General features: G+C 51.6%; 1 protein-coding gene across 2 annotated transcripts; it reads left to right on the top strand.

The window, feature by feature from the left end:
* Nucleotides 1-3,360: 3,360 nt before the first annotated feature.
* hif1al2 (hypoxia inducible factor 1 subunit alpha, like 2) lies at nucleotides 3,361-14,270 on the top strand. Of its 2 annotated transcripts, none has more exons than XM_066718910.1 (16): nucleotides 3,361-3,700; nucleotides 8,173-8,423; nucleotides 8,641-8,789; nucleotides 9,317-9,401; nucleotides 9,690-9,796; nucleotides 9,985-10,163; nucleotides 10,373-10,479; nucleotides 10,823-10,970; nucleotides 11,111-11,262; nucleotides 11,885-11,961; nucleotides 12,063-12,164; nucleotides 12,520-12,860; nucleotides 12,967-13,105; nucleotides 13,191-13,305; nucleotides 13,469-13,612; nucleotides 13,830-14,270. In XM_066718910.1, exons 1-16 carry the CDS (start codon nucleotides 3,669-3,671, stop codon nucleotides 13,997-13,999), a joined length of 2,298 nt encoding a protein of 765 aa, XP_066575007.1. In that variant the 5' UTR covers nucleotides 3,361-3,668; the 3' UTR covers nucleotides 14,000-14,270. The 2 variants fall into 2 exon arrangements, with proteins under 2 accessions (XP_066575007.1, XP_066575008.1); XM_066718911.1 differs by having other exon boundaries at nucleotides 3,362-3,700; nucleotides 8,145-8,423.
* The last annotated feature ends 96 nt before the right edge of the window (nucleotides 14,271-14,366 follow it).

The raw sequence follows: 14,366 nt of genomic DNA, 5'->3' as shown, positions 1-14,366 counted from the left end.
GCATTAACATATGAGGAATGAACCTGAATTACTGTAAACCCACTCTAGAAATACATGTTACATCTTGTTCGGTCACGGTAGAAATTCTCTCAAATTCAAATTTAAATTCAAAACAAGCATTATTGGCACCCGTGTTGCCAAAGCATCGACCGATACAGCAAAGAGAATGTAACAAAATAGAAGTAAACATTCCATTTCTCTCTCCCTCTCTCTCATCTGTTTCTCTCTCTCTCCCTCATTAGAAACAAACTAGAAAAAAAAAATCCCCGCTCTGGCCTGGAGAGCAACAGCCAGGCAACCATCCCACCAGCTACAGGAAGCAGCTTTCCATAAATCACCGCAACTTGACAACTTTTTGGGCCGGCAAAAAGGCCTGGTGCCCCACCGCCCGTGGCCACACCGCGAGAGAGGGCGGACAGCTCAGAGAGACAGAGAGAGAGAGAGAGAGAGAGAGAGAGAGAGAGAGAGAGAGAGAGAGAGAGAGAGAGAGAGAGAGAGAGAGAGAGAGAGAGAGATCAGACGGGGAGAAGGAGAAGAGGGACATGATCGAAGGGGGATCCCGACAGTGACACTTGAGGGCTAGACTGGGGTGCCGAGGCCTACCTGGGATTTCTGAGCAGGTGAATTGTTTGTTTTGTTTTTATTGTTCTACCCACCACAGACAACATTAAAAGGACTACAAAATGCACATTCTGGATGCTCTCTTGCCAAGGTATGTTATTGGCTATTGGCGGACCATCCTGGGCGTGAAGTAGGAAGAAAGAAAGAAAGAAAGAAAAATAGAAAAGAAGGGAAAAGGGATGAGTTGATTTTTTGAAGGGTTCCCCAACCGAGGTGCCCTGCCTGGCGGCTCCCAGCAGTGTTACTGTTAAGCCAGCGGGATGCCCGGAATCAAGGAGAGACGCTGCAGCGATGGGAGAGAGAGTGAGGGATCGGGGACTTTCTGGAAGGAGCTCCTGCAGGGACCCAGGTGACACAAACGGCCCGGGCCCAACCCTGAAAGTGGAAATGGCTCATCAGGGGGTTAATTAACAGTGACCGGGACGAAATTAGCCAGATGCTTAGCAGGCTGCAGTTTAGGGCTTTAGATTATGAGAGGCCTACAAAATGTGAATCAATCAATATGAAATCAGTTTTACGCTGTTCTTGTTGTGGGTTGATAAATGAGGGGGGGGGCACTCTCTAAACCTTCCATTTTCCTCCTGATCTGACAGAAAATAGAAATATGTGTTCGACGGCAGAATAGTCTGTCATATTGAGCTGGTAGGTCTGTGTTAATTATGATAAATATGTCCAATCCAATAAAAAGATGTTTGGATTACAAAACACTTGTGGGTTTCAAAAATATATATATATTTTATTAATCCTATTTATTTATTTAACAATAATCCTTCTTTTATCTTTTGGTCTTGCTATGGGCGGCTGCTTGAACTGGACAAAGCCCGGGGGGCCCAGATTCCCGTCTGGACTGACCTCACTGCAGCACTGAGCTGCAATCCAGGCCGCCACCCCGGGGAGGTCGCTGACGGGAAGAAAATGGGAGCGGAAATTCGGGCACATGAACGAAGGCGGACAGTTGCAGGAGATGTGACCCGCGGTTCCTGTTTTGGGGATTAAGCAAACAAGCAAGCAAAACAAAAACAGAAAGATTTAGCCGCTGGGCCACCTATAGATTGTGCAGCTCCTCCCACGCCGAGCGTTCTGTATTTTCGGTGGGATTTTCTGCTCGGGCCCCAAGAGGCTCTCGTCTCTTTTCCCCGAATACAGCACAAGGTTGCATAAAAAGCCATGGCGAATGGGTTGCTGAACTCTCTCTTGCCCAGGCGCATGTTTACAGTGGGAAGAGAGAGTGGCGCCACCCCGAGCAGGGGAAGCCAGGGCCCCTGCCAACACGCAGAGCCCCGAGTAAACACAGCGCAATTACAGCTAGCCAATCGGATGCCAGTCAGCCATGGCAGAGAGAGACGCTCCTCTACTCAATATAGAGGAGGGAAGGTAGGTGAATAGTTCACAAGCACTGGAAAAGTACAAGACTCCTCAAGGCCTAGTAGACAGTGGTTAGTTAGTCTGTGGTAGTTAGCTCTCATTAACCCCAGCAGATGACCCTGATGCACTGCAGAGAGAGAGAGAGACGACAGGACTGGCGCACTGAGGGCATCCAACCCGCTCACTGGGAGCAGGGGTGAGAGTGTGGACCCAACCTAGGGGCAGTAGGGGTCGCCCCTCCAGGGTGGAGAGGAGGGTAGTATGTTTTATACTTATATGTGTAATTTCAAGCAGTCAGGAAGGTGATCAAAGCAAACCACAGGTAACTGAGAGTTTACTGTCTGAGGAAGCAAATAAATTTCGAGCGTGTTGCAATACTCTCTGAACACCAGATGTCACTGTTTGACCTGGAAATACCAATCTGAAATTGACCTGGATAGCTGAATCCATTATATTTTCATACACACACACACACATACACACACACACACACACACACACACCAGTTTATAGTTTACACAGTGCGCTCAGTATGCTAAGCGCTCTCTCTACACGCTTTCCGTCTACTGAACTGGCATCCTGCTGGACTGTCCTGTGCGCCTCCGACTGCATAGCAATACACGGGAGAAGCTCAGCTCACGTATCCAGTTCAGCAGGGCCACAACTGACGGGGAAAGGGTCAGGGATGCCCGACCGACGCCGGTGGGCGACGCACGCCGGTCCACGCCGTGCCAACGACCGACGCCCGCCTGCTTCCAAACTCTGGCACCTTCTTGAGTTGCGTGGTTGAGAATGCAGATGCTAATTACAAAATTAGATAACCCCCCCCACCCCGACTCTTGGACAATATGACACTGTTTCTAATTTGCATTTAAGCGTCTCGGTGCCCCCACTCCATTGCTAATATGGGTATGTGTTCTGTTCTCCTTCTCTCTCCTCTCTGCCTCTGTGCTATTGGTCGCCCTGCCTGCTGTGACGACACTGCTCACAGCACTGACGTCACTACCCCTGTATTGTGGGCTGCCTGTTTACTTCATTGAGGACCTGCGCTGGATGTTGTTGTCGTTGTATCTGGTGTGTATTTGTGCACCTACTAGAGACAAAATGTGTTTTCTGATAACTGTATGTTGCCCTGGTGGGAGCATCTGCTAGTAAATAATAATAATAATAATAATAATAATAATAATAATAATAATAATTGGAAAGTTGAGGATCCCACTGAGACAGGAGACCCCCCCCCCCCCCCCCCCACACACACACACACACACACAAGAAGAAGCCCCCTATGAGACCCAGAGATTATTGAAATACAGAGTTAATAGTGGTGAACAGAGAGAGAGAGGTGAGTAAAAGCCTGCCTGGGCACTAGGACCCAGGGAGCCCCCCAGGTCAGAGGGTGGCTGCCATGATTAGGGTGTCAGTCTGTCTGATTAATGACCTGTCAACACGAGCCGGGCTGAGAGTTTACATTAGAGGAGCCACTCCAGACGAGGGTAGCTGCTCCTCAAATCCCTACCCTCTCTCTCCTTGCTCTCATTCCCTCTCTGGCTCTCGGGCTATACTGTACACCAGCTCAGACAGACACAGAGGCACCCCCGGGAGAGAGACTCTGACTCCTGCCACCGTCACCACATGACTGTTGGTGTTTAGGACTTTTTTTACCCCTGCATCCCGGCGGAGAGATGGGAGGCGAGAGCGAAGGGAAGAAGAAACGGTGAGTGCTGGCTTTGCCCAATTTAAACAGCTGCTAAAACTTGGGACCTTTAATAAGTTCTTTTTGTTTTATTAAGTTGGGGATTTCTACATGAGAACCCACAGGGATGTCACCTGTGTGGCAGCTGATTTGTTCCCATGCTTGGCTCCCCCCGGGACTGGTGGGGTGGCATTGGGAACGGTGTGCGATTCAGTCTTTTGGCATTTGCGGAACAAGACAAGAAAATCGAGTCAAATGAGAGCTAGTCCGCACAGCTGCGCACGTTCAAGGCAGGACCGTCTCTCTGGTTGACCCTTGTGGTGCTGGTAGCATTGGGTATTTGTCATTGATGCTCCTACTGCCCTTCTGCGTCCATCTTGCTGGAATGAGGAGCTGTACTGTCCTGTACTGTGCTCAACCTCTGTCCCTGAATATCTGTCATTAGTGTTTGTGCAGTATAGCACAGTACAGTACAGCACACTACAGTATATTACAGCACAGTAAAGGAGAGTACAGAACAGAGGGGCCTTCGTGAACCAGAGGAGGGTGTCTGTAAATCACCTTAACCGCACCACCGCTTGGCTGGTGCACAGATCGCGCCATGGGAGGGGGGCGTTGCGTGCGTGTCAGTGCTGTGCAATTTTTGCCTGTGAATGTCTTCTGGTCTCCGAGAAAGCCAGCCACCTGTGGCCCACGAGAGCCACCGATCCACTACTGAGAGGGAAGAGGTAGGTGTCACGCAAGAGGGGCAGTGAACTCTGACCTTTTTGGGATATGGGCAAGGCTTTTTTGGGGGGACGTCTAGGCCCTTGATTTTCGCCCTCGGCCCTGGGGTTGCAACTGGATAGATCGGATGCTATTTGTTCTGGCTGGGTCTCAGGGGATGGGGGGCGGTGAGGATGGGGCTTTTTCCCCAGTTTGCTTTAACCCATGTGTGTACAAACATCTCATGCGGTCCACAGTTATCACGGGGTGGGGGTACGATGGCCGTGTCAGATGCAGTGGCTCTGACGTACGCTGCAGCAAGCTGTCCAAAATGGTCACGGTATCAGCGCATATCTAATCTCCCAGACGGGGAAATTTGCTAATCGGCGCCGTGTTTGTGTTCGGCGTGGCGACCCAGCGGGCATCTCTGTCTCTCTGTCAGCCTCTCTGGACACACAAAGGCAGCGCAACCCGCCGACCACCCCCACGTCTGCCAGCGAGTGGGGCTAACCTGGCTGGCGGGGGCCCACTTGCTTTCTCTCTCTCTCTCTTTCTCGGTTTCTCGCTCTCGCTCTCTCTTCTGTCTCTCTGTCTGATGGGAGAAACAACATGTGCTTGGTGATCATCTGTGGGTTTGGTCTAATTATTGAACCATAGGAATTTCTGCCAGAATAAATTCACGTTATTGTTCTTTCTGGGTAAGGCTTAATGACATGTAATGATATGAAAAATCAATGGCCGGCATTTGCAAGATATTTGATTTGGCAATTAATTCATTAATTCATTTCCTGGTGGTTCCAGATATCATGGAAATGAAGCTGTCAATCTGTGAGACGAACATGTGGATGACACTCAAATATATGTAAAATACTGGCTCACATATTTTAGACTTCCAAGGGGAGATTTGGCATATGAAAAACGACAAGGGTCTCGTGTGTCTAGCAGTCTATTGCTGTGGGTGGTGCTGTGAGGAAGCGCTGTGTCCGCCCGTGTGCAGTGCTTTCAGGGAACAGGCTGCGTATCGCGGAGACCAGCCCCCCCGGTGTCCCTCTGATAAGCCCCTGGTGACGTGCCAGGGAGCCCGCACTTAGCGGGGAAGGGAGGGGCTCGCCCTCTATCTCCCTGCCTGGGCCGGTCCCTGGGAGCCGTCGATCAGGCTGATAGCTCGGCCTTACGCAGGGGCCGTGTTCTGGGCTGCCTGACGGGACATGCAGTACCTTTTCTTGTTTTTGTTCTTGTTAGTGGGTTGGGTTGTTTTTCCTTTTTTTACCCAAAATGTACCAGGGCGTTCAAATGCGCCTGTGCCCAGCCACCCCTCCCCTACCCTCCTCGCCTTCCCTCCCCTTCCTAGGACAGTAGGCCAAGTCGAGTGGTGTTCGACCTCCAACACTGACTCCATGTACCCCCTCCTTCTTTCATTCTCTCTCTCTCTATTATTATTATTATTATTATTATTATTATTATTATTATTATTATTTATTTATTTATTTATTTATTTTTTATTTCTTGGCAGATGCCCTTATCCAGGGCGACTTACAAAATACAAGTACAAGGCATCAAACATTACAAATTCAAATTTACATAGCAATTCAAAATATAATACATTTTACAACTTCCAATTTACACAGGCAAGTACAGTAAGTGAGGTCATACATCCTGGACAATAAAGACTAAGTGCTGTCAAGATGTAGGGTCACAGTCAAGGGCTACGGGAAAGGGAGCAAGGAGGAAATCAATAATACAAGTATTAGTAACGCAAGAAGCATGATAAAATGTTGTGAAGTGCTATCTTACAGGAGAGTAAAAGGACTAATATTACAAGTACTGTCTGAAGAGATGTGTCTTGAGTTAAGCGCCGGAATGAGGTCAAGGACTCTGCTGTTTTGACTTCGGTGGGCAGGTTGTTCCACCACTTAGGGGCCAGGGATGAGAAGGAGCGGCTCTGGAGGAAGGAGAGTGGAGAGGAGGCAGAGTTAGCCTTCTGGCACAGTAGGAATGCAGTGGTCTGGAGGGGATGTATGGAGAGACGAGTGACTGAAGGTAGCTTGGTGCAGTGTGGTTGATACAGCGGTAGGTGAGGGTCAAAGTCTTGAACTGAATGCATGCCGCTATCGGGAGCCAGTGGAGGGAGCGGAGCAGTGGAGCACCGTGTGTGAATCGGGGCAGAGAGACACCAGACGAGCCGCAGAGTTCTGGATGAGCTGGAGCAGCGGGTAGTAGTTGCAGGCAGGCCGGCCAGGAGGGAGTTGCAGTATCCAGGCGGGAGAGGACCAGTGACTGGACGAGCAGCTGAGTCGAGTAGTCTGTGAGGAAGGGACGGATTCGGCGTATGTTGCTCAGGAAGAATCTACAGATGCGTGTCAGCGTGGTGATGTGCTGAGTGTAGGAGAGCGGAGGATCGAGGGTCACTCCTAGATTTTTAGCGGAAGAAGAAGGAGAGAGTGTGGTGGATTCCAAGGGGATCAAGATGGAGAGATCAGCAGAAGGTGAGGAAGAGTGGGGGAAAAAAGTGGAGATCCGATTTGGAGAGGTTGAGCTTGAGGTGGTGCGAGTTCATCCAGGCGGAAATAGCAGACAAGCAGGAAGAGATGCGATGAGAGGGTCAGAAGAGGGAAAAGACAGGAAGATCTGGGCATCATCTGCATAGAAGTGGTAGAAGAAACCATGGGATGTGATGAGGGGGCCCAGGGAGCAAGTGTAGAGAGAGAACAGGAGGGGGCCCAGGACGGAGCCTTAGGGTATGCCTGTGAGGAGAGGCTGGGGGGTGAATGAGGAACCTCGCCATGTCACTTGGTAGGTCCGGTCACTGAGGTAGGAGGAGAACCAGGTGAAAGCAATCCCAGAGATTCCGAAGTCAGCGAGGCAGGAGAGGAGGATGAAGTGATCGACAGTGTCAAATGCTGCAGAGAAATCAAGGAGGATGAGGACGGAGGAGAGGGAGGCTGTCCGAGCACAGCTGCGGGAGTCAGTGACAGCCAGGAGAGCCGTCTTGGTGGAGTGAGTTGTGCAGAAGCCAGATTGCAGAGGATCAAGGAGTGATTGTTGGGAAAGAAAGGCAGAGAGCTGACGGTGCATCGCACACTCGAGAGTCTTTGAGAGGAAGGGGAGTAGGGAGACAGGGCGGTACTTCTGAGGAGAGGTGGTGTCAAGAGTAGGTTTCCTGAGAAGTGGGATGACAGCAGCTTGTTTAAATGCAGAGGGGAAACAGCCAGAGAGAAGAGAGGAGTTGAGGTGGGAGGAGATGAAGGGGAGTATATCAGGAGCAGTCACTTGGAGGTGGCGAGAAGGGAGAGGGTCTAGGGCACACGTTGTAGGTTTGTGACCTAGGAGGAGATAGGAAAGTTCAGAGTCTGAGAGAGGTGAGAATGAAGAAAAGACAGGTTGGTCGGTGGGAGACTTGGGCGGGATGGGAGAGGAGGGGGGACTGTTGAAGAGCCAGCCGATGTCTGCGATCTTGGAGGAGAAGAAGGAGGCAAAATCATCTGCAGTTAGAGACGAGGGAGGAGGAGGGGGAGTCTCCTATGTGTCTCTCTGTCACTCTCTCCCTCATTCTCTCTATCTCTGTCTCTCAAATTCAAATTCGAAGTGCTTTATTGGCATGTCCGGTATTGCCAAAGCAATAATCACAGATTTCAAATGCAAACATATACAAGTCTTTCTCTCTGTCTCTCAATGTCTCTCCCTCTCTCTGTCTCACTCTCTATGTCTTGTGTCTGTCCCTCTCTCCATCTCTCTCTCTCTTTCTCTCTCTCACTTTCAGTCTCATATTCGTCTCCCTCCTCTGGCAGGGCCTTCTCTGAGAAGCGGCGAGAGAAGTCCCGGAACGCGGCACGGAGCCGGCGGGGCCAGGAGAGCCAGATGTTCGGCGAACTGGCGCAGCAGTTGCCCCTTCCCCCAGGCACAGCCACCCACCTGGACAAAGCATCCGTGGTGAGACTGACCCTCAGCTACCTGCAGCTCCGAGCCCTGCTGGACGAAGCCGAGACCCCGGGCTGGGCATCCACCAGTGCAGAGATCGAGACCCAGGCCTCCGCAGAGGGTAAGGACAGACACCTCGGAGCTTCGTCACATCCTGGTTCCGCAGGAGACCCTTCCTTCCCACCCCACCCACTGGACATAAATACCCACCACCCCCCCAACTTATTGAAAGACATATCTTTTTTTTTTTTTTTAAGAAGCACCTGTTATACTTCCCAGTTTCACTGATATAAGTTTTGGGCTGGCCTGTGACCCCCTATGTGTGCTCTGTCCTGCAGGCGCTGGGCCGGGTCCAGGTGCTGATGGGACATCCTGTGTGGAGAGGGTGCTGGGCACGGCCCTGGAGGGCTTCCTGCTGCTGCTGTCCCCGAGTGGTCAGGTTGTCTACATCTCAGAGGGTGTGAGCCAGCACACAGGCATCCCCCAGGTACCGGCGTGGGCCCCCCCCCATCTCTTTACTGTGACAATCCCACACCCCAGGAAAAAAGTGGGGGTAGTACAAGAGGCCACAATTGTAGTCCACGAAGGAGTTTGTGTTATTATTACAGAAGCTTCTGGAGTGAAAACCTAGTAAATGCATTAGGCTGATCCAACGCTATTAGCCTTAATTAATCACTTATCAATCAACCAATCAATCAATCAGTACTTTTCCCAGAAAGTTGCCACAGCGCACTGGGCTGTAACAGATGCAGGACAGTTACAATACAGTCATTAGTGCCATAAGAGTCAAGAGGACAACACAAAAACTCCCCCAGGAGAGAATGACGTATCTGGGGGTCCAGGGCTCGATGATGTCCCCCTCCAGGCAGTCAGTTAACGTGGGGAGGAAAATTGTGCAGTGGGATTAAAAAAAGGTGTTGAAAAAATAATATCTGGGAAGACCCAAGACCAAAGTGACTCCCTATCTCTCTCTCCCTCTCTCTCTCCCTCTCTCTCTCTCTCTCTCTGCCGCAGATGGAGCTCATTGGCCAGAGTGTGTTTGAGTTCATCCACCCCTGTGACCAGGAGGAAATTAAAGATATTCTGAACTTCAGACAAGGTGACTAAGCCGTTTCGGTCTAAAAGGCTGTGCCTTGTATGGATGAACAGGGTCCCTGACCAGTTTCATTCTAGTGGGATTTCTTGGTGTGTTATTTTTATTCATTGAACCCTTTCAGTTGTTTCTATTATTCTAAATCCCCCCCCACAGTCACGGAGAAACACACATTTTGTGCAGACTTTACAGCCATGTCAAGGGAAACTGTTCAACGCTAATCCACACACCAGCGAGGAATTGAAAGAGGCGGCAGAGCAGGAGCAAGGTTTAACTCTCTCTCTATCTCTCCAGAGACCAGGGGTAAAGCAGAAAAGCAGGACTGCGATTTCTTCACCCGGGTGAAATGCACACTGACCTCTCAGGGGCGGACGGTCCACCTCAAGTCAGCCTCGTGGAAAGTGAGTGAGCCCCCGTCGGCTGCGACCCCCTCATGTCCTGCCTCCCTCCCTCTCTCCCTCTCTCCCTCTCCCTCTGCTACTCCTGGTTTTCCTCTCCAGTAACTTGCACTCTCTCTGTTTCTACCCCCCTCCCACATGCCGCACCCTCTTTGTATCCCCCCCACCCCCACCCCCACCCCCACCCCCAGGTGCTGCACTGTACCGGAGTGGCGAAGGTACCCCAGGTCACCATCAATAACCTCCCTGGCTACCTGATCTTATTGTGCCAGCCGGTGCCCCTGCCCAGTGCCAGCGATGCAAGTGTGAACCGCCACGCCTTCCTGAGTAGACACAGCCCAGACATGAAGTTCACCTACTGCCAGCCCAGGTACGGCCGTGTTGCAAAGGCACCGGGCCAACCATAACCGCCACCGGGGCCCACAGCGCTCCAGCCACACCTCTCTGAGTCCCACCCCTCACACACACACACACACACACACATCACCATGGCAATGTGGGCACACTGGCAGGGCAGTACTTCTGTGCTAGGGAGCGCACCTGACCACTGTGGCGTTGTGATTTTTTCCCCCCCACCAGTGTCACGGAGCTGACAGGCTACTCGGAGGGAGAGCTGCTGGGCCGCTCGGTGTTCCAGTATTGCCACGCGCAAGACTGCCGGCGCATCCTCAAGGCACACCATAACTGTAAGACCCCCTTGTAATCCTGGTCTCACAAGTTTGTACCTTCCCTCCACCTTTACTCTCTCCAACCCCGCCCGCTTTCACAAGTTTTTAAGTTCTAACCCCCCTCCCCCCCTTCAACTTTTTACCATCTCTACCCCCCACCCCTCCCCCCACGCTCTCAATTTTTTTTTCCCTCAGCACCCCCCGTCATCCTACGGTAGGGGGGGGGTCCTCAGCCAAAATGTGTATGTCAAAGGGGTCCCTGGGTCAAAAAAGTCTGAAAACCACTGCCTTAGACTGTCCGACACACTGTACACCTCAGTGTGACCGTTGTTGATATTTGATCTTTGCCCTCCCCGGACAGTGTTCTCCAAAGGTCAGATGTCCACGGGCCGCTACAGGCTGCTGGCACGGAGGGGGGGCTACGTGTGGGCGGAGACCGACGCTACGGTGGTCTGCGACGAGCGAACAGGACAGCCCCACAGTGTCCTCTGCGTCAACTACATCCTCAGGTGAGAAAATGTAGTGTATAAGTGTGTCAGGCAAGGCATATACTGGGGGAGGCCAATCATCTTAATGGTGACCCCTCCCTCTCACTCTCGCTCTCCCTTCCTCCCTCCCTTCCTCTCTCTCTCTCCCCCCCTCCCTCCAGTGAGCCGGAGGAATCGGAGGTGACCTTCTCCCTGGAGCAGACAGAGAGCCTGTTCAGACCCTGCCCAGCCCACGACACTGATGCCTTGGCGCCTGCTCCTGTCCCCACCCCCCTGCTCGGCCCGACCCAGGTCCCGGAAAGCAGAGCACAAGGTTAGGTCTGCATGCAAAACAGGCCAGGGTGCCCACTGTACCCATATATGGGATCAAAGTGGGAGTACAATGAATATTCAAGACATGCTGATGAAATATGGAAGTCTAACATATTCTATTGGCTGCTGAATAATCAACAACATAGCTAATGAGTGAATAAAAAGTCCCCCTGTCAGGCCCAGTTGGTACAATCCCACCTCTGCACTTCTGTGACTGTGAACGCCTCTCAGAAACAGCAGGGAGGTTTGGCATTGGTTTATCCTGGTTTACCCTGTCCCCTGAAAGGGGTCAAGGCTGGGACAGGAGATGTAGGAAATGCCCAGGCAGGAGTTTTATTCCAGAGCAAAAATGCTGTTCCCAATTATCCAATTAACAAACAATTAGAAGGCATAGCAGAGTGGGCAGTTTGCCTGGTGAAATAACCACAGTAAACATTAATGCAACCATGCAAATTAAATGTGAATTAAACACAAACCCCCCAAAACTGTGACACTATGCCAACTAAATACATTTCCCAATTGCAACCATGTCACACAAGCCTATGAAATCCTCCTGTGGAGACATTTTGTATTGATATATTTCTGTGGGGTAACGTTTCTCTCTCTCTCTCTCTCTGTTCCAGTGCGATGTGGCCAGGGTAGAGGGTATATGGGCTCTACTGGGTTCGCTGGGGAGAGCTGCTTTCCTGCAGAATACACAGTGAGTACACAGGAGAGGAGGAGAGGAGGAGAGGAGGGTTTCTGCTCTGGCCTACCAGTGTAGCTTCAATTTTCACATCCTCTCTATCTCTCTCTCTGCAGGAGACAGATCCCAGAGATGGGGGGGCCAAGGCAGCCATTGTCTCTCTGATGGAGAGACTTCTGGAGTGGGACAGCGAGGGAGGGCTCCAGAAAAAAAACCAGGTACACCCCCCCCAGCCCCCATCTCCCTTCTCTCTGTTTCAATCCACCCATATCTTGCTGTCAGCATTGAAATCAATCAGCTTCTTCTGAGCTGTATTCTTCATTGCTGTTGTCCATCCGGGTTTCTACTGGAGCAAGGGTCTCCGGCTGCTGTGGTTGATTGGCTAATCTAAGATTGCCCTGTAGTCATTTGAGTGTGTGTGTGTGTGTGACTGTACCCTGCCCTGTGCCCCTGTGCCCACTGGCCTGGGCTCCATCTCTCTGACCTTGTTCTGGATGAAGTGACCATTGTGAACAGAGGGGTGGACAGATGATCGGTGAAGATGCTTCACCCAGTAACCTTGACTCCTTACAGGAGAACCACAATGAGCTGGACCTGGACTCGCTGGCCCCCTACATCCCTATGGACGGAGAGGACTTCAAGCTCAGCCCCATCCCTGAGGTAGCGGGGGACCGGGGGGCCCTGGGACCTGGCGACGGAGCAGAACTGGGCCCTAGTCCTCTCCCCAAGTCCTCGTGGGAGTTGCCAGACAGCAGCTACAGGGGCCTAGCTGTGCCTGGTGAGGAGACCCCCTTTGCACCCCCTCCTGTTCCCAGAGCTCAGCAGAGAGGGTCACTGCAGATGTCTGACATCAAAGACCCCTCCCACCTCGACCCCCGCCAGCCCCAGCCACATCTCATGGCCGCACAGCCCAGGTAAGGACCCGAGCAGGTGCTGAGAGATGAGTACAGGAAGTGCTCCGATGTGTTTAGCAGTCCCACCACAAGGACTGTCTTGTTTGTCTGTTCGCCCCCTTTGCAGTGAACGGGCAGAGTGCTGTTGCCTTGGGAAGCGTTGCACAGCAGAGGTTGCCCAGGAGATGCGTGGGTGGCAGAGCAGGCACCAGAAGAGACACTGGAGGGAAGAGCAGCCCGGGCCCCTCTGGAGCTGTAATACACAGGTACTGCAGACCCTGAGTCAGAACTGTGTGGCCATAGAGCAGGTGTGGGAGCAGCTGGTGTCTGACCCACCCTGTTGCCTTTCAGGAGACTTGGGTTTTAGATGGCAGTGCCCCCCTGTGGAAGAGAATGAAGGTGCCTGGGGAAGTGAACCTGCAGAGTTACATCACGCAGGGCCGGAGACGAGACCCCTGGAGTTTAGGTACTGCAGACACGTCAGAACAACCGCAATACCACCTGGAGAAACAATACCCACCACAATAATAATAATAATAGTTCATTCATTATTATTTTTTACGGCCTAAGCTACTTTGAAAGCTTGGTCATTGCTCTTTGGTTTCACAGCACTGGTGTCTCTGTCTCAGGCAGGGCTGCTTGCTGTGGGTGTGTGGGACCCCAGGCCTCCGTCCCATGGGCTCCTGGCTACACGGAGACTGCAGGGGGGGCCCCCCGCCTTGACACCCCCTTCTGCAGCACGGACACACCGGTCAAAAGCACTCACCGCTCCGGTAAGGTTCACTTTGTGTCTTGCTTCCTCTCTCTCACTCTCCATCTCTCTATCTCCTTCTCACTGTCTTCTTCTCCCTGTCATTCTGTCCCTCTCTCTCCCTCTCCCTTGTGACAGCTCAGTCTTATGTATGTAACCCCGTAGCCAGGGCCAGTGCAACCACTACACAAACCATATATTAAGTAACCCCTCCGCGCCTCTCTCTGTCTCTGCCCTAGACTGGTCAGCGGGGAGTGTGTGTCCAGCGTTGCCTGTGTTGACGCGGTGGGAGTGCGAGGTCAATGCCCCGCTGAGCACAGCCTCCAGTCTGCTGCATGGCGCCGAGATCCTCCGCGTACTGGACCAGGCCACCTCCCACCTCGGCCCGGAGCGGCTGGGCACTGAGTGAGGACCTGGCGCTGCGCTGACAATGTTTAGAATTTGGATTGGATTTGCCTGAGGAAAATAAACTGGGCTTTTTGTTCAGCTTTAATATTTGTTTTTTCCCCTTTTCTGTACATTAATCTGACCAGGTTTTGGTAGCGTTTTATGTATCTATTGTTTATACATTTGTATTTTTTATGTATTTGTGTAACAAGATGTGACTTTTGTACTTGTCTGTCAGAGAAGAACACCTTGGAAAGAAGGAAGGCCATTAAACTATTCTTATACTATTGTAACCTGTATTGTGTTTTTTTTAATTTAAATTATTATCTACTTACAAATCTACTAAATCCCTACGGCTTTGTAGCCCACAGGAAAAGACAAGTGAATAA

The sequence above is a fragment of the Amia ocellicauda genome, chromosome 12 (assembly GCF_036373705.1).
Source record: "Amia ocellicauda isolate fAmiCal2 chromosome 12, fAmiCal2.hap1, whole genome shotgun sequence".
Classification (NCBI taxonomy): Eukaryota; Metazoa; Chordata; class Actinopteri; order Amiiformes; family Amiidae; genus Amia; species Amia ocellicauda.
Note: the sequence above shows the minus strand (reverse complement) of the source record. Positions and strands in the feature narration are given on the sequence as shown.

Coding starts and splice junctions, on each gene's coding strand:
- hif1al2 (XM_066718910.1), top strand. CDS start 3,669: ATGGGAGGCGAGAGCGAAGGGAAGAAGAAACG. Junction 9,402..9,689: donor TATTCTGAACTTCAGACAAG/GTGACTAAGCCG, acceptor CTATCTCTCCAG/AGACCAGGGGTAAAGCAGAA. Junction 11,962..12,062: donor GCTTTCCTGCAGAATACACA/GTGAGTACACAG, acceptor CTCTCTCTGCAG/GAGACAGATCCCAGAGATGG.